Below are 19,921 nucleotides of genomic sequence, written 5' to 3'. Positions count from 1 at the left end.
TGTGTCTCCCTCTCTCTCTGCCCCTCCCCTGCTCACGCTCTGTGTCTCAAAAATAAATAAGCATTAAACAAATTAAAAAAGAAAAGAATTTGCTGGATTTAACAACAAAGGGAAGTTGTGGTCATATCCCATTATTCAGGAATAAGATAGGAATCTGTCTTTGACTAGATTTAGTTCTGAATTTTCAACTGGTACAGAGGGTAATACTGGTTAAATTAAGACCTTTCCTACAGTTACTTACATTGTGAAAACTTATTCAAAGGGCACATTAATATAACCTTTCAAAAATCACACAACAGAAGATCTTCACTAATGTAGTCAGTCTTCTGTGGATGTTTGGACAGTGAAAATCTAGGATAACTCAAACCATACAAATTCCACCTTTTGCTTTCTCCATTAGAATATACACATTGGAGATCAAGTTCCAAAAATCTCCTCTACTGAAGATAGTGAGACTTGGGTGTAAGCCACCTAGCCACATTTTGAACGCTTACAGAACATCAACACCTGATGATGGAAGAGATTCTAATTTAAAAGGTATATTTTGAAAACCTAAATTGACCCAATTAATTTTCAAAATAAGAGTTAATTCATGTTTTCAGTTTATTGTCACACACAAAACATTTTATAAAATAATATGGTAGACTTCCACTTAAACATCTTCATGTAAAAACTTCAGTGCAAGGAAGTGATCACTATTAAGTATGAAGACATCTAAAGCCAGCCAGTAATTTAAGTATAGGGAGGATATTTTTGCGATTCTTCCTAAAAAATGCTGGCACATTCATTAAATGCCCAGATTATAAAAATCACTTAGTATCCACTGCTTATCCTTCAGTATATTTTTATAGCTACATGGCATCACATTAAATGCTGGTGGACGAAACAGCCTAAGAATCTAAAAACTTTTCAAGGAGCACAATGATTTGAAACCATCGAGGCGAATGCTACCCCCCAAATATTTTTGTATGTAATCTTTTGTCCATTACCACATAACAAGGTAAAAAAGTTGTTATACCTTAAAAAGAAGCTAAAGGAAAACATTTCACTTTTCCTTTAATTTTGGGTGGGGGGAGAGAAAGTGTTTTGTAAGTAAAACATCAAGTTTATGTCAGTTATACAAATGTCTTATTTAGGAAAGAGTATTTTGATTCAAAGAATTCTAAAATATTTCATCATTACAAAAAAGGTGTAATTTAAAGCTAAAAAGTTATAACACTGTTAACTAATATAAATCATCCACTAGCATATCCTATTACTTTTCACAAAATCCATAATTAAGGAACAATAGATTAGGTAAAAGATCTCTTTTTCCAACATTTGGTCGAATTAGCTAAGAACCCCTGGGCAAACCACACACCCCAAGTCTCAGGACTATCACCTCTCAAGTGAGGATCCCGGACTAACTGCCCTATTACATCCCTTCCAGTTTACAAATGTGTTAGAATTGTTAAACTAATTTAATCCTTTTGAAAGTGAGGTGTTTCGACCCAATGTAAGTTCCCCACGTTTAAGTAGTAAAGCTGTTCTTTAAACATTTAAGATCTTACCTTAAATTTATTTTCACTATATTTCCCTGTCACCTTAAATGATGAGGTATGACTCACAAGGTCCTCTAACTTCATGGTCTCCCAGACTTGGCGGCTGACAGCGATCAGCGGGTAGAGCTCAGGCCCTGCCTCACATTCTGTGCAACTTTGGACCACCCTGAGTCTCCAATCAAGGATGATACCACCAGCTCTGTAACTGTTTTAAGGCCCAACAGAGTTATCATAATATACCAAAGTACTGGTAAACTGCAAATTACCATATGAATGCAAAGAATTGTTACTAAGCCCTAGCTGAAGTTTTCCTGACAACAGAATCTAAACATTTCTTATAAAATATATGTTCTTTGTCAATACTTGTCCATTTATGGTTCTGATCCTTTGGTTACTTGACTGTTCTCACACAGTCAATTTGTCTCCAGCTTTTAATTATGCTTTTAATTGCACCAGGCCTGAGAGTGCTGGTCTTTCCTGGAGTCTAGAAGTCTGACCTTTCAGTAAGTGAGAATCAAAACCTAAAGATCTCTGTTACTTTAGGAAATGTGGTATGGTCACTCACTTCAAAAGAGTGGTTTCCTAACTGGGCGAGGCATCAGACTCATCTGGGAAGCGTTTTAAAGATTGAGATTCCTGGGCTCCAGCCACAGACAGTCTGATTCTGTATGTCTGGAGTAGAACCCAGAAAAGCTCTCTGTCTCAAAAGTTCCCACAGATAATCTCGATAATCTATAGTTCAATTTTGGGGACTCACTGCTTTGCCCTCAATTTCTTTTCTAGAATTTTAGCAGCTGCTAGTTTGTTTTTAGTATAAAAATTTCCCCCTGCATTAATCACAAGAAGCACATTCAGGGGAGACTGCCTACAATCTTGGCTTAGCTTCACAGGGAACTTATTACAATCCCTTGCAATGAAACTAAAAAATGATAAATCACCTTCAGAGTGAAGACAGTGCAGGTAGAGGCTGAAAGGTGGCTGCTGCTTCACTAACACGACAACTGTTTTCTGCTTCACTTAGAGTCAGTACATCTGAAGACTGTCTTATTACAGCTGTCATTACACACTAATGAAGGATGGCACAACTCCAAAAAACAGAAGGATGGCTAACTAGCTAATCAGTATTATGAAGAAAATGTTTCTAGCAGACATGAACGAAAAGTTCTTTGAAACACACACACACACACACACACACACACACACACACACACACACAGCTTTCCATAGAAACCCAAAGACTTCCATGCTTCTGAAGTCTACCATAAAGAGAAAAGTTGACCAAAACTACAGGTGTTTAAAAATATGCTCAATTAACTGTGAAAATATAAGTGTAAAATAGGTACGATTTCATCCTTTAGTAGCCTTGACGGACATAAATGGAATTCACTTTCCATCTATTCTACCCAAATAGTTAATTCTGAAAATAACACATGACGTATTTGGTATAATGTGGTTCTGAACATCATCCCTTCCAAATTTAATACAGAAGCCACATTTGGATTTTCCAGGTGTCCCGAACGGATCTAGGCACTGCGAAATGTTGTCATGTCTTTTGGTTCTCTGCTAGGGACGCACCAGTCATCAGCCTCGTGGTTGGTGTTGTAGTGCTTCCAGGCAGCTTTGTTATACACCGGGAGTCTTTCTATCGAGTCTGTTGACAGAGCCTGAAAGAAAGAGCAAGACTTAAAAGTCTGGCGCTTTTTTTTTAGAATCCACTATTTGAGAAAATATACAATGGCAAAAAGGTCATTACGAATTAAACAGTACTTTATTGGATTCGTATTTTACTAATGATTAACAGCATGTACGTACATTATGAAACAGTGTACATATTTGAAACGCGTTATTTACTAAGTCTATTGCGCTGCTGGGTGTGCATATTGCTTTACTGTTTTGTTTGCAGTAATTGTCCAGCCAGCCTGGAAGCTGCTGGATTGAAATTTTACACAGGGAAAGGAGATGCCTCTTATAAAAACACGACCGAGACCTTGGTTAACTGAAAAAATCAGTTAAGTGTAAAAGCATAAAAATTGACATATGTACCTTAACATATAATTATACAATCATTTAATGAACTCTATTTCAATTATTTGTTAGAAGAAATACTATTTTTTTCAGCAGCCATCCTAAAAAGATTCTCGATAAATACAAAACTATGTCTAAGGCATCTTGGCTTTTGCTTGAAAAATTCTTGGCCTTGGGTTTGATCCTGTGTTTCTTCTCCTACCATTAAAGCCACCAATTTGTTATGGCATATGGGATTTCTGCATTGTGCATAATTCCATGTTTCCAACATACCATCACCATTAATTCACTGTTCTATTTCAGTTTCCTGTAAATCAGTGGAATCTGAGATAGACTATGTTTTTCCTGATCTTCTTCAAGTTAAGATATTTTAGCAGGAATTCAACGTTAAGCCACAGGTATTAAGATGCAGCAAATATTAAACAGGAAATCTCTTTCCGATAATGGTAAGGAAGGTCTTTGACACTGATTTTAATGATTTTATAAGATTCCTGTCTTCTATTTTTTTCCAAAGTGGAATTAAAAACCTTTCACCTATATATTCTCTTTAAATATGCCAGAACTGCCAGAACCCCTTATTCTTGTGTAGGCTAGATCAAAAATGTTACATTTGCTAATAAAAATGTTACCTTCATGTCACCCTTTTAAAGTTACTCACAATTGAGCTGGTTAAAAAAAAAATTATTATCTTGGAAGAATTTAACCTTTTCAGATAAATTTAGTTTTTCCAATATACAGTCTTCAGCATTTCCTATAAAATAGGTGCCATCTAGTGGCCAGACCAAGAAACTTGAGTCACTCTATGAGGTACCAGTGGGCTGATGGGGCTCAGTACTCTAACCCTGTAAAATATGCTGATCTTTGCATAAACACATGGAACATCACAGGCCAGTAGGCTAACTGCTTGTGCTCCCACAAGGTGAGCTATATGCTTACCAAGAATCACCTGTCTTGTTCCCAAATCTGTTAGGCACTTCTATCATTGTAATTACATAATGTAATCAAGTACTAAACAAGTACTGCTTAAACAAAATGAAAAACAAGGGTGGGGGCAGGTTCTTTGAAAACTAAGATGAATGCTTTGGAAAGACTTATGAAGGAAAGTCACATAAAAATTGCCATCAAATCCGAGTCAGAAGACATCTGTAAGGGACTACATATAAATAAGAAAGGATTATGCACTTGATTGTTTCTTTGTTTAAAGAAATCAAAACAATGCATTATAAGTATAGCTTCTGCAAGAAAGACTACTGAAACTTGAATCTGCAGACTCCTATTCAAAGAAAAGACCATGGCAGTACATCAAAAAAAGATTGGTGGATCAATGTCCATTCATGTGTTTTATATTAAAATTAAACTTCTATGATATATAACTTTTTATGATTCCCCACTTCATTTTTTTAATATGAAATTTATTGTCAAATTGATTTCCATACAACACCCAGCGCTCATCCCAACAGGTGCCCTCCTCAATGCCCATTACCCACTTTCCCCTCCCTCCCACCCCCCATCAACCCTCAGTTTATTCTCAGTTTTTAAGAGTCTCTTATGGTTTGGCTTTCTCCCTCTCTAACTTTTTTTTTTCCCCTTCCCCTCCCCCATGGCCTTCTGTTAAGTTTCTCAGGATCCACATAAGACTGAAAACATATGGTATCTGTCTTTCTCTGTATGACTTATTTCACTTAGCATAACACTCTCCAGTTCCATCCATGTTGCTACAAAGGGCCATATTTCGTTCTTTCTCATTGCCATGTAGTACTCCATTGTGTATATAAACCACAATTTCTTTATCCATTCATCAGCTGATGGACATTTAGGCTGTTTCCATAATTTGGTTATTGTTGAGAGTGCTGCTATAAACATTGGGGTACAAGTGCCTCTATGCATCAGCACTCCAGTATCCCTTGGGTAAATTCCTAGCAGTGCTGTTGCTGGGTCATAGGGTAGATCTATTTTTAATTTTTTGAGGAACCTCCACACTGTTTTCCAGAATGGCTGCATCAGTTTGCATTCCCACCAACAGTGCAAGAGGGTTCTCGTTTCTCCATATCCTCTCCAGCATCTATAGTCTCCTGATTTGTTCATTTTAGCCACTCTGACTAGCATGAGGTGGTATATGATTCCCCACTTCAACCTGACTTTTTTTCTAACAACCATAGTCCTGATCATTTCAGATTAGAGTGTGTCTTTTCCCATAGTCAAAGAGATCATTTGTGAATATAGATGAGATCCTACATAAAAACCACATTCTTATATTTTAATAGCAATGAGGTAAAAGAAAATTTCATTAAAGCTACATATTGGCATCTTTTCTCATAACCAAAAGAAGTATTATTAAATCGAAAAGACTATGTTATTACCTTAATGTAGATAACTGCATCTGTCCCATAACCCTCTAGAGAATATAGCTTTAGGTCTCCTTGGAAGTACTGGGCATAAAGACGTGATATGGGCAATCCATAACCAAAACCAGCCTGTTTGATGAGAAAAATGAAATTCTATTCAGAAAGCCACACAGTAAAATACTTTTCTAGTTAAAATAAATGCTTCTGAGTATCCCATGGCTATCAGAGCCTGCATGTAAGAGATCATTAATACCTAACTACTAATACTGATCAGACGGAAGCCTAGTTGGGTACTACATTAGATGACTCCCCGCTGGTCATTTAAAACTCATTCTTTTTTCTGTAGAATGACTCCTGTAGATCTAGAACAACACATTGCTTTTCTTCGCTGCCATGCTCTACAGTATCCCAGTATTGCTTTCGGCAATATCACATAAAACATGTTCTTTCTCTTAGGAGCAAGAGTAGAAAAAGCTTTGTTGCAGCCTCAGAGATACATACATCTTTTGACTTCATACCATGAATTTCCAGCCTGTGTTCTGAACCTGGATAGATCAATAATAGGTCCACTTTCCTACTCACTGACAAGTCACTTCCCTGCTTAAAAACCTACAAAGCACATCACCGCTAACACCACGCCCTACCCACCCGCCATCCCCAACCCACTGCCTTGAGATAAAATTCAAGCTTCTAAAAAGAGCTTTCAAGACCTGATCAGACCAGGTCTCTGCCTCCCACCTTCCAGTCCAGCTGAACCAAATCTCCTGCTCTTAAGTTCCTCAAACAAATGTTAGTTTTCACTTCTGTGTCTTTGTTCATCCTGTTCCCAGTATCTGGAATGGCCTTCTTTACCTGAATAAATCCTACAGATTCTTTAATGCAAAGCAAAACATTTGGACAAATGTAAAAACAGTTTTTATCACCAAGTCAGATGTTCGATGATATTCCATGTTAACACTTCAGTTAAGAGTTTATGTGGATTCGGTAATCAGAATGCTATTAACAAATGCAGGCTCTGGCTTTACCTACCTCTACCATTTATTACTTGACTTTTCCAACCAGAGTTTCTGTTTATCCCTCCAAATCAACAACCCATTCTCCACATTACTTCTTGCCCTGGGAGGATTATATCAGTGGATCCCCCTGCCCTCTGCTTCCAGTGGGTCCAGCCAATGGGGAAGTCTGTAGGAGTTCAGGGGGAGTCAAGTCAGGATATTTATTCCTCTGCTTCCTTCCTGTTGAGTTGCTTCCCTTGGGGCTGGACCACTGAGTGTAAGCAGCTGCTCTGTTACTATCTCTTCTTCTGGGTTCTGCCAACTTCTCCTTCTCCCTTTGATTCAGGGTGGGAACAGCTCTATGCTGCCAGCCCTGGATCCCTATACTACCCATGCCCGTAGCTCTGTAATTTGTTTGTCAATATGCCTTCCTTGCATTATAATTTGAATGAGCTATTTCGTTCCTTGGTTGGGACCCTGACTGATGCATTAAATGGTCCCAGAAATAGCCTCTAGGAAACTGCACAAGCCATGTGGCTCAGGATCCCGTGGTACCTGATCTACTTGATCACCTGCCTCTACCTCAACCACACACAGGGACTCACAGGGCTTCCCCTATAAACAGTTAACAGGGAAAGAGAACACCATGGGCCTGGTGCACCCACGACCTACATGTTTGCCAGCACCAGCCAAAGTGGACTGCCCTTTCGCTACGACCCTTCTCAGAGGCAGGCCTGAAAGGTGGGCGTGAAGTGAATCCTACCAGCGGGCAGAGCTGGGAGTTCTGCAACTACAGGGACTCACAGGCAGTGGCAAGGAAGCTGGCTGGCCGGTCAGGGACTTAGAACAAAACTGGGTAACTAATGAGAAGAAGGTCTAGAAGAGAGAAATGTGGATGGTTGTCTCTGAACAGGCTTCCACTGTGAAGATATTCTGTCCATGCAGATGCCCACCAGGAGGTGTCCACATGGAGGAAGCACTCAGTAACCAGGCAGATGAGATGGTCACACCCGTGGATGTCAAGCAGCACTTCTCCAGCTGTCCCAGTGCTGGCTTACTGGGTCTACTTACAAAGTGGCTGTGACACGAGGAGGGAAGCTCTGTAAGAGCCTAATGGTGGTCTTAGCCTTGGTAAGTCTGTGTCGATGTACAGAGAAGCCTGTGCCATGCCATACCTCTTGTTTTCTTAAAAATTCACATAAGTGTTGCATCCTAAATAACAAACACTTATACGGCATTTACTACGTGCCAGGCACCATAAAAAGTAATTCTACATATATTAACTCAATCCTCACAATAACTTGATTTTTAAAGTTAGGAAAACTACAGCATTAAAAGTTCAATAATTTTCTCAAAGCTATACAGCCAGGATAGAGTGGAGTGGGGAAGGGAATCAGACAGTTTTGATCCAGAGTCTGGACTGGTATTCTATGCCACTCTTCATAAAAATTCTACAATAGTTATTACGAAGCGGTATAGCTAAGAATCTAAGAAGATGCTCCTGTTTATTATTTGACCATGTCTGCCTGTTGGCACATGGATGCACATGTATCTCAATTTGAGAAGCACATCCCTGGAGTAATCATTTTAAAAGTATGGTAAGAACATGAACTATATTACAGTTGTAATGACAGAATCTGTGCTGTGTAACAAGTAAAACTGTTAGAATAAAGTCCTTCTAGGAACTTCTTAGAAAGAACCTAAAATAGACCCATCTGGTACTGTATGTCATCATGTTACTGCATAACCCCAATGCATATGTCAGAGAAGTTTTAAAGCCCAGAAGAACAGCTCTTCCAGAGTTACAGGTCAGAGATTTGGCAAAGTGCTTTTCTAGGGGTTAGAGGACAAGGATGGAACCAGTTCAAAAGCTGATCACATTATATCTGAAAATAGGTAGCTGAGATCAATAAAAACCACCATCACAACAAAAATAATTTGAGCCTTTTCCAGGCTGGTGATTAGATGATCAGCACTCTAGTCTTTTTTCTGAGTCTAGAATATGAGTTCTTTCTAATTTTTTTTTTTTTTTTTTTTTTTTTTTTTTTAAATTTTTTTCAACGTTTTTTATTTATTTTTGGGACAGAGAGAGAGACAGAGCATGAACGGGGGAGGGGCAGAGAGAGAGGGAGACACAGAATCGGAAACAGGCTCCAGGCTCCGAGCCATCAGCCCAGAGCCTGACGCGGGGCTCGAACTCACAGACCGCGAGATCGTGACCTGGCTGAAGTCGGACGCTTAACCGACTGCGCCACCCAGGCGCCCGAGTTCTTTCTAATTATCAGTACTTGAGGAAAAAGAAACCAACACTGAAGATTAAATCAGTGTTGGCCAAATGCTAGTAAAACCGGTAATTTAGTCTTCACGTTAGAGATGGTGTATCAAAACATGGTTAACCACATGAACACTATTGACACATCACTATCAAGTGAGGCAACGAGAACTGTAAAACAATACTTTGTCTTGTGCTCTTTTCTTTTAAAAACATTTTTTTTGGGGCACCTGGGTGGCTCAGTTGGCTGAGCGTCCAATCAGCTCAGGTCATGATCTTGCGGTTTGTGAGTTCGAGCCCCATGTTGGGCTTGTGCTGACAGCTCAGAGCCTGAAGCCTGCTTTGGATTCTGTCTCCTCCTCTTTCTGCCCCTCCCATGTTCATGCTCTGTCTCTCTCTGTCTCTCAATAATAAATAAACATTAAAAAAATTTTTTTTAATAAATAAAAAATTAAAAAAAATTTTTAATGTTTTAAAATTTACTTTTGAGAGAAAGAGACACAGAGTGAGCAGGGGAGGGGCAGACAGAGAGAGGGAGACACAGAATCCGAAGCAGTCTCCAGGCTCTGAGCTGTCAGCACAAGCCTGACGTTGGGCTCGAACTCACGAACTGTGAGATCATGACCTGAGCCGAAGTCAGACGCTCAACTGACCAAACCACCCAGGCGCCCCATGTCTCGTGCTCTTTTCAATCAAAAGAAGAAACCAGCCAAAGGCTGTTTAAATTTAGAGGAAAGTGTTTTTCTATTAGCTTCCTTTCTTCCTTAGGGGTACCCTACACAAGCGCTTACCTGATTTATTTGGTAATTTATTTGGTACTTATTTGATTTATTTTTTTGGCAATTCACAAAAACACACTTCATTCTTTCTTTTCTTTTCTTTTTCTTTTTTGTACTTCACTATTTCTTGATCACATACCAGGGGCACTGCTCGAGATGTCTCAACACGAGGCCGGGGTGCAGTTGAGTACATGTAGTTGAAGAGTCTGTCAATTTTCCTCAAAGGAACACCACCTCCTCGGTCACTCATCTACGGTGAGAAAGGATCATGCCCTATGACCAAGTCCCATAAACAGCAAAACACCAACACACAACTGCTGGCTGGAGAATACTGCTTTTCAAAAACGAGTACCATGCAATCCAAGTTACGAGTGTAAGCAGTTTCCTCACTGGTAGACTTCATACAACTCCTCCAGTATGGACAATTCTAACACATAACAAACTGCATCACAATACAGAGTCAATGCTGTGGCTCTGTATATTTACTCAAGTCACACACAAATAGTACGGTGGGAACAGAATGGGGCATAAACTAAGTCTATCTTGGATGTAACAATAAATTTGTTAGTCCTTTCTGGTGGGTGGTTTGACAATCAGATTCAAAATGCATGTACACTTTGACCCAACAGTGCTTTCCCTAGAAGTATGCAAAGTATGTATGAGGATATCCATCACAGCACTATGTAGAATAGCTAAAAGTGGATTACAATCTACAGTCCTCCGCTCTACCAACTGAGGTATCGAAGGCTCCGCTAAGTGGATTACAATCTTAATGGAGGACTATTTAAGTAAACTAATGCACATTCTAAAATAGAATACTATTGAGCCATTACATATAATGTTGAACTGTATATACTGGCATGAAAGAGGTCCACAAGACATTGTTCAGCTGCACAGAACCCCAGACAGCTTTCTGGTGAGTTTTTAAAGTACACTGGTCTTTATATTGTTCTAATGTCATTTCTCAACTCAAATCATACGGTAGGTGGAATTTAGTAATTTATTTACAGACTATTTCATTCTGTTTCCTTCATAGTTAATATGGTCTTATTTCCTATTTATAGTTTACATTCTCATCTATTACAGTTATTTTCTTTTGTCACAAAATCTAAATTGATTTTACTATCTATGACATTATACAGTTGTCATAAACAAATCTGCTTTAACATATGTGTGTATATGAATGAATGAACAAATGAATAGATAGATAGATAGCGCTGAATGGTTAAAAAGTCACTAGGCTAGGGATGTCTGGCTGGCTTAGTTGGTAAAGCATCCTGACTCTTGATCTCAGGGTCGTGAGTTGGAGCCCCATGCTGGGTGCAGAGATACTTAAAAAAAGTAAAAAAAATAAAAGTAAAGACTTGGTCACAAATAAGTTTAAAAGCACGTTATTAAAAAAAAAAAGTCAATAGGCTAGACGGATTATAGTTGAGTTTTTATATGATCTTTAAATATCTTTACAGTATGTATATATACTACTTTCATAATAAAAGTTACATAGATATTTTAATTTTTAAAATAAAAATCTGCTTTGAAATACCATTTGATGGCTTGCCTTTGATATATCTACAATTAGAAAATTACAATATAAGGCAAAAATATATAAAGACTTTAATCAGAACCTGTATGTACACGTGCTTGAAATTGTTCTTGGCTTTGAATTCAAAGCCCAGTGATGAGATTTATTTTAGTAAGATTAATAAAGAGCTGAGTATTTTCTGAGATCCATCAATTTGTTAATTATTCATTCTTTAATGCTCTGCTGCACGTTTGCTGGTAACATGAATAAGAAGCGTGGGTGTTCCATAAATATTAACTAAATATATTAGAATAGATATTACGATTAAAAGGTAGACTTCAATAAGTACTTCCTGGTTTTCCTTAACCTTTGGCCAGACAGATTATAGCAATCTTGTAGGAAACAAGAAGTGATTTCTAGCCAGAGGCCAGTATTAGAAAAGCAGAGAGCTGAGCATAAAGGACAGAGGTGACTTTGAGAAGTGTCATCTTATTAGAGGTGAAGGGGGTAAATTAAGCCATAGGAATGTAGTTAAAAACTGAGAAAGGTAACCCCTTTTTGTTTTGCAGCCAAAAACATAATAAACTGGAACCAGCAGATTTTTAAAGTGGTCAAAAGAGTTTCCAAGAGAATTGTACCAAATGATATTACACCAGAGTATTTGAGTTCTGTGGAAAAAGGGAAGGAGGGATTAATAGTAGAGAAGGACAGACGGTTGGTCAGTACATATTTAAGAATGGAAGACTGACAACAAATATATTGAGAAAGATGTGAAAATTAAAAATTTTCTGATTAAGATAATTTGAAGAAAAAAAATCTAGAATCACGGGAACAATCCTACATAAAGGAAATATCAAGAGATTATGAAAGAGATCATGGTGTAGAGTAACGTCAACAAAAAGCCTTAGAAAAAGAAGTCTGGCAATTATGTTCAAAGTTTTCTCTTTAGTGTGTGAAATCACCACATCTCAATGTCATCTAACCAAGAGTTACTATCCCTAACTTCCTGTTCCCAATAACACTGGCCTCCCTGGGCTAATTCACGTGAATTTCAGGTCCAAGGGAAATGAACCACTACTAACTTGATGACAGCTCTAAAGGAAAGAGATTTATTAACCCTAAACTCACCCAGAGCTCCTGAGGTTTCTTACTCAAGAGTTTATCAATGTCAAGTTTGTAAAATCACCAACAGGGTATGAACCAAGACATTTACATTTTAATTTAAAAGATGTGGCTGTAACATTTATGTTATTTACTGAATACAGTAAATACATCAAATCTGAAAGAGCAGCTCCATTCGAATGCTGGAAAAAAACAATTGTCTCACAGGATTCTTAGCAGAGGAGAAAAAAGGTGAAAAATGTCAAAAATTTGAATAAGCTAAAAGAATGGGATAAAGACTATATAGGGGTACCTGGGGGGCTCACTCAGGAACCCGCCTCTTAATTTTGGCTCAGTTCATGAGACTGAGTCACACACTGGCCTCTGCAATGACAACGCAGAGCCTGCCTGGGATTCTCTCTCTCTCTCTGCCCCTCCCCTGCTCTCTCTCTCTCTCTCTCTCAAAATAAATAAATAAACATTAAAAAAAAAAAGACTACATAAAAACTCAACTTTAAGCCATCCTGTTGACTTTTTAATACATATCATTCAGCATTATTTTTCTCTCTACATATCTGTATAAATATGTTAAAAGCAGACCTTGAGCCTGAAAATCTAGTATTAGTGATAGGGATGAAAACTCTACTGAAGAAAATTAAAGCAAGCATTTAATAGGAGTAGAGATAACAGGAGCAGGTGCAGTCAAGTGACTATGCCTAATATGGGTAGAGTTTTTAGAGACCTCTAGAACAGTCTGTTCAAGACCCTTATGAGCCTTTCTTTCTTTTTTTAAAAAACAAGTTTATTGAAATAATTCACATGCCATAAAATTCACCTATGTAAAATGTAAAAGCTGAATGGTTTTTAATACAGTCACAGATATGTACAACCATCACCACAAATTTTAGATTATTTTCATTACTTCAAAAAGAAATCCTGGACTCTTTACTGATCACACTCCTAAGAAAACATTAGTCCTTTTCTTGTCTTTATACATTTGCCCACTTTGGACATTTCACATATATAGAATTGTATGTGTTTTTTGTGATTGGTTTCTTTTACTTAGTGTCATCTTTCCAGTGTTGTAGCAGCCACGTTGTAGCAGATACCAATACTTCATTCCTTTTATGGCCCAATAATATTCCATTATGTGGCTATATCACATTTTGTTGATCTGTTTTTTAGTTGATGGACATCTGGGCCATTTCCAGTTTTTGGCTATTATGAATAATGCTGCTATGAACCTTCTTGTGTAAGTTTTAGCTTGAATATCTGTTCTCAGTCCTTTGGTGTATACACTTAGGAATGGAACTGCCACGTCATTATAAAGCTTTCTTTACACCAAAGAGACAGATTCCCCAAACAGAGCCTGTCCACCAGCACAGGACAAATCTCTGCTAAGTGTCTAAGACCTCAGTGAATCTTGATCTATGCTGTGATGGATGACCACAAGTGAAAGAAAACAGCTACAGACCAACATGTAAAAACACATGAAAGAGAAACAGAAAAAGGTATGAGAAAGACACTACTGTAGCACAACTGAGGCCCCAAAGCAGAAGACATGTGGGACTTACTTTGAATCAAGTAAACCTTAATGAGCAAATAGCTGACACACAACTAAAAAATAGACATACTTTAGCATCTGGGCTGAAAAAAAGTGATGCATTCCCATTACATTTTTAGCACACAGATGGTATCTGCCATATATTTATTTGTGTCTCACTCTTTTTAAATGAACAGCCAAGAGAGTTAAACAGAAAAAAGAAATTCAGAGGGAAAAGTGTAGAGAGTTAAGGTATACTAATTAAAAAAATTTTTTTTAACGTTTATTTATTTTTGAAAGAGAGACAGAGACAGAGCACGAGTGGGGTAGGAGCAGAGAAAGAGGGAGACACCAAATCAGGCTCCAGGCTCTGAGCTGTCAGCATAGAGCCTGATGCAGGGCTCAAACCCATGAATAGCGAGATCATGACCTGAGCTGAAGTTGGACACTCAAACGACTGAGCCACCCAGGCGCCCGGCATACTAATTTTTTAAAAAAATACAGCTATTATTACTACCCTCAGAGTGATAATAGAAGATAAAACTGAAACAGAATGCTCTAAAAAAGGAATAATAAAAAACAAAGAGTTCCTGGAAATTTACATAAGATCATGGAAATGAAAATTCAATAGAAGAGTTGGAAATTCAAAGTCAAGGACATCTCACAGAGTAGAATGAAAAGTTTAAAGAGATAAAAAGCAGGAGAAAAGGATAAGGAAAATCAGGGATCAATTCATGAAGACCAGCATCCTCCAAATAAGACTATCAAAAAGTGAAGCAGTAGGGAAGAAAGTGCCAAGGACACAACGGAAATTCTAAGGGCCTGGACCAATGAGTAAGAAAAAACCCATACCAAGTCACATCATTATGAAATTTCAGAACAGAGCTGAAGAAAAGATCTTAAAAGCTTCAGTTAAAACAAACAAAACACTAAAGCCTGACATCTAAAACTGGGCCTCTATGAAGGAACAGGAAATGGAATAAGCAAAAGTCTTCTCAAAAAGAATAGCAAGAGGGACATCAGCAAAAATTGTAGAAAAAGGAGTCTCTCATCCATGAAAGCACCAAGAAAAAGGCAAATACTGTCAGAATCAAATTTGTTCAGAACTCCAAAATTAACCAAAGGTTTGCAGCAATTTAGGGAACACTTAGGCAAAACAAAACCAGTGGACTCTGTGGTGTTTTAACTTGGCTTATTCCCACCCCCATCTCCACTCCCATCAATAACATGCAATCAGAGTGAAACTGGCATCCTGGCAGCCGCTGGGAAGGCTATCTTTCTTTGGCCTGATTTTGAGCTCCCCAGTGCAAAATGTCTTGTATACACCCACCCCTGATCCTCAGAAATATGTCAAAAACAATTAGAGATAATTGATTAACCTGAAGTTTGCCTAAAGCAGTGTACAACAGTTAAGGCAAACAATAAATTAACTAAAAACCTTAATAGGAGAAGCGAGGGAATGAGATGTCTTTAGGGGCTTACAAAAGCTCAGGGATATCCTGGAAATCTAGAAGGTCATGCTTATGTGCAGGGCTATGTTCACGTTCAGGAAAGGTTTCATTTCTGACTGACCTTGAGGTTCTGTAAAGGACCTCAAAGTTAATTTGAAGTTGTTAACTGCTGGGTTGAGTGTTGAAAGTGTGCCCCAATATACACACGGAGCCCCTTTACAAAGACTGGAAGACAGCAGGTATTTAAGGAACTCTCAGTCCAATCATAAGTTGATCACTAAGCTAACCAAGTATATGTGGCCATACACATTACAGAATAAAGACTTTACAGAAATAGTTTAAACAGTCACTAAACAAACAAAACAACCAATCTTTGGGAGAGGGTAAGTATGTGATCTTCAGAGTTGTCACATTATGTTATTTTGAATGTCTAATTTTCAATAGAAATTACAAGAGATGCAAAGAAAAATGTATGGCCCATGCACAGGGGAAAAAACGGAATCAAGAGACACTATATCTGAGGAAACTAATGACTTTAAGTCAGCTATTTTAAATATTTTGAAAGAACTAAAGGAAACCATTTTAAAAGTACTGAAGTTAGAGGATGATATCTCCCCAAATAGAGAACAGCAATAAAATATATATATAAATTATATAAGAGAACCAAACTGAAATTCAAGAGTTGAGAAGTATATTATAACTGAAATGAAAAATTCACAAGAGCTCAATAGCAGATTTGAACATGTGGAAAAAAGAATCAGTGACAGTGAAGATAACTCAATTGAAATTATCCAGTCTGAGACAGAAAGAAAAAAAAAATAAAGAAAAATGGAAAAAAAAAAAAAGAAAAAGAAGAAGAAAAAAAAAATGTGTCAGAGACCAGAGACCTGTGTGACCCTATCAAGTGTACCAAGATGTACCAGAAATCCCAGAAGAGGAGATGGAAGAGGGGGCAGAAAGAACATCTTAAGAAATGAAGGCAAAATACTTCCCAATTTTGATTAAAATGATGATTTTCATCAAGGTGCCTGGGTGGCTCAGTTGGTTGAGCGTCCAACTCTTGATTTTGGCTCAGGTCATGGTCTCATGGTTTGTGGGATCGAGCCCCACACCAGGCTCTGCACTGTCAACATGGAGCTTGCTTGGGATTCTCTCTCTCCTTCTCTCTCTGTCCCTACCCACTCACGCTTTTGCTCTCTCACTCTGTGAAAGTAAATAAACTTAAAAAAAAAAAAAGATGATGTTCATCAAATGCCAAGTATAATGAACTCAAATAGATCCATACCTGGACAAATCATAATAAAACTGTCAAAAACCAAGAAGAATCTTAAAAGCAGCAAGTGATTCATCACATACAACAGATCCTAAAAAGATTAACAACTGATTTCTCATCAGAAACTGGGGAGACCAGAGGCAGTAGGATTAACATATTTAAAGTGCTGAAAAAAAAGTATTAACCAAAAAATCCTATATTTAGCTAAACTGTTCTTCAAAAATGAAAGAGAAATTAAGACATTCTCAAGTAAGCAAAAACTGAGAGAGTTCATCACTGGTAGACCTGCTCTATAAAGAAATACTAAAGAGATTCCTTTAGCCTGAAATGAAAGAACATTAGACAATAACTAAAATCCATATGAAGAAATAAAGAGCACCAGGAAAAAGAATTACATAGGTAAATATAAAAGATAGTATGTGTGTATTTTTTGCATGTAACTGTTTTCTCCTACCTTATTTAAAAGATAATTTCAGAAAGGAATAATTATAAATCTGTGTAGATGAACACACAGTGTATAAAAATGTATGTTTTATGACAATAACAGTACAGAGGATGGGGAGGGGGAAGGAATGGACCTATACAGGAACAAAGTATGTCTATACTATTGAAATTTAGTTGGTATTAATCTGAATTGACTCTGAATTGTTATAAATAAATCACTATATTAATTGTAATCCTGGGACAACACCAAGAAAATAACTCAAAGAAATATAAAAAGAAACAAGGAGGAAATTAAAATGGTACACCAGAAAGTATCATTTGAACAAAAAAAGGCATCAGTAATACAGAAATAAAAAATCAAAGAGACATAAAATATATACAAAACAAATGACAAAATGGCAAACATAAATTCTATATTAACAATAATTATGTTAAATGTAACTGACTTGAACACTCCAATTAAAAGATGGACACTGGCTGGCTGGATTAAAAAAAAGCATAATCTAACCATATGTTGTCTAGAAGAGACACACTTTAGATTCAAAGACACAAATAGGCTAAAAGAAAAATCTTGGAAAAAGATACGCTACGGAAACAGAAACCAAAACAAAGCTTGAGTGGTTATACTAATATCAGATAAAAATACACTTTAAGACAAAAATTATTATCAGAGACCAAGATGGACATTTTACAATGATAAAAGATGAATACATCAAGAAGATATAAAATCATAAACATATATACACTTAACCTCAGAGCTCCAAAATGCATAAAGCAAAAACTGACAGAATTGAAAGGAGAAATAGACAAGTCAACCATAGTAGTTGGAGACTTTAATACCCCACTTTCAATAATAGATATGACAACTAGATAGCGGATCAACAAGAAAATAGAAGATTTGAGTAACATTATAAACCAATTAGGCCCAACAACTATCTATAGAACACTCTATCCAACAATAGCAGAATACACATTTTCTCAAAAGTACACATGAACACTTCCCAGGATAGACAATATGTTAGCCATAAAACAAGTCTCAATAAATGTTAAAGGACTGAAATCATACAAACTGTATTTCTAACCACAATGGAATGAAATTAGGTGTCAATAACAGAACAAAATGTGGGAATTAACAAATATATATAAATTAAACAACATACTCCTAAAGAAACAATGGGTCAAAGAAGAAATCACAAGAGAAATTAGAAAATACTTTGAGATGAATAAAAATGAAAACACACCATAAAAAAACTTATGGGATACGGGGCACCTGGGTGGCTAGTTGGTTAAGCCATCTGACTTCAGCTCAGGTCATGATCTCACAGTTTGTAAGTTTGAGCCCCACGTCAGGCTCTGTGCTGACAGCTCAGAGCCTGGAGCCTGCTTCAGATCCTGTGTCTCCCTTTCTCTCTGCACCCCTCCCCTGCTTGTGCTCTCTCTCTCTGCCTTTCAAAAATGAATAAATGTTAAAAAAATAAAATAAAACAAAAAACTTATGGGATAGAAAGAAAGCAGTACTTAGAGGAAAATGTATAGCTATAAAAGGTCTCAAATCAATAACCTAAAATCCACCTTAAGAAATTAAAAAAAAGCAAAAAAACAAAACAAAACAAAAAAAAAACTAAAAAAAAGCAAAATAACTCAAAAGCAAGGAAAAGAAAGAAAGAACAAACATGAGAGTAGAAATTAATGAAATAAAGACTAGAAAAACAATGGCAAAAACTCAACAAAAGTTTTGTTTTTTTGGAAAGATTAACAAAATTGACAAGCTTTTAGCAAGACTGACCAAGAAAAAAGGGAGAACTCAAATTGATGAAGTCAAGAATGAAAGTGGGGACATTACTACCAATCCTACAAAAATAAAAAGGATTATGAGGAAATACTATGAATAATTCTATGCCAACAAATTAAACAACCTAGGTGAAATGGACAAATTCTTAGAAAGGCCTAAAGTATCGAAACTACCTCGGGAAGAAATACAGAATCTGAATAGACTGATAATAAATGAAGAGATTGAACGAGTTATCAAAGTCTTCTCACAACACAAACCCAGATGTCCATCAACTTGATGAATGGATAAACAAAATACTAACAGTATTATTCAACCACAAAAAGGAATGAAGAACTAATACATGCTATAACATTATAGTAAGTGGCAGAAGTCAGTCACTAAAGATCACATATTGTATAATTCCATTTTTATGAAATGTCCAAAATGGGGAAATCCATATACAGAAAGTAGATTAGTGGCTGCCAAAGACTGGGGAGTAGGAGAAGTTGGGGAGTGACTGCTAATGGGTATTGAGGTTTTTCTTGGGAGTGATGAAAATGTTCTGAAATTAGTGGTATGGTAGCACAACTTTGTATTCTAAAAACCACTGAATTATACACTTTTTAAAAAAGTAACAGTAGATGCCTTCAAAATTCATCAAGATGATTATTTTCAATCCAGAATTTCATGTATGAACTTAAAACTGGGAAAATAGCAACTAAGGCTGTGTTGGGGAGGGGAGGTGCTCTACAAGAGCTAATTTCTAAGCTATCATAACAGAAAGCTAGTATTTGCTGTTGAAAATTTTCAAATTTCAGAAATAGCGATATCAGAATACTACTAAAAATACATCAATAAA

The 19,921-nt window shown here is 37.0% G+C and overlaps 1 protein-coding gene across 1 annotated transcript in view; it reads right to left on the bottom strand.

Annotated features, from left to right (window-relative positions):
* Nucleotides 1-585: 585 nt before the first annotated feature.
* Nucleotides 586-19,921, bottom strand: part of PDK1 (pyruvate dehydrogenase kinase 1) — a 33,533-nt gene continuing 14,197 nt past the window's right edge. Inside the window, exons 9-11 of the mRNA XM_042949146.1 lie at nt 10,097-10,207; nt 5,927-6,040; nt 586-3,205 (exon numbers count right to left, since the gene is read on the bottom strand). Coding sequence (XP_042805080.1) covers nt 3,065-3,205; nt 5,927-6,040; nt 10,097-10,207 — 366 coding nt within the window. The 3' untranslated portion in view covers nt 586-3,064. The remainder of the gene's footprint in view (nt 3,206-5,926; nt 6,041-10,096; nt 10,208-19,921) is intronic.

This window comes from Panthera leo, chromosome C1 (assembly GCF_018350215.1).
Source record: "Panthera leo isolate Ple1 chromosome C1, P.leo_Ple1_pat1.1, whole genome shotgun sequence".
In the NCBI taxonomy this organism is placed as follows: domain Eukaryota; kingdom Metazoa; phylum Chordata; class Mammalia; order Carnivora; family Felidae; genus Panthera; species Panthera leo.
Note: the sequence above shows the minus strand (reverse complement) of the source record. Positions and strands in the feature narration are given on the sequence as shown.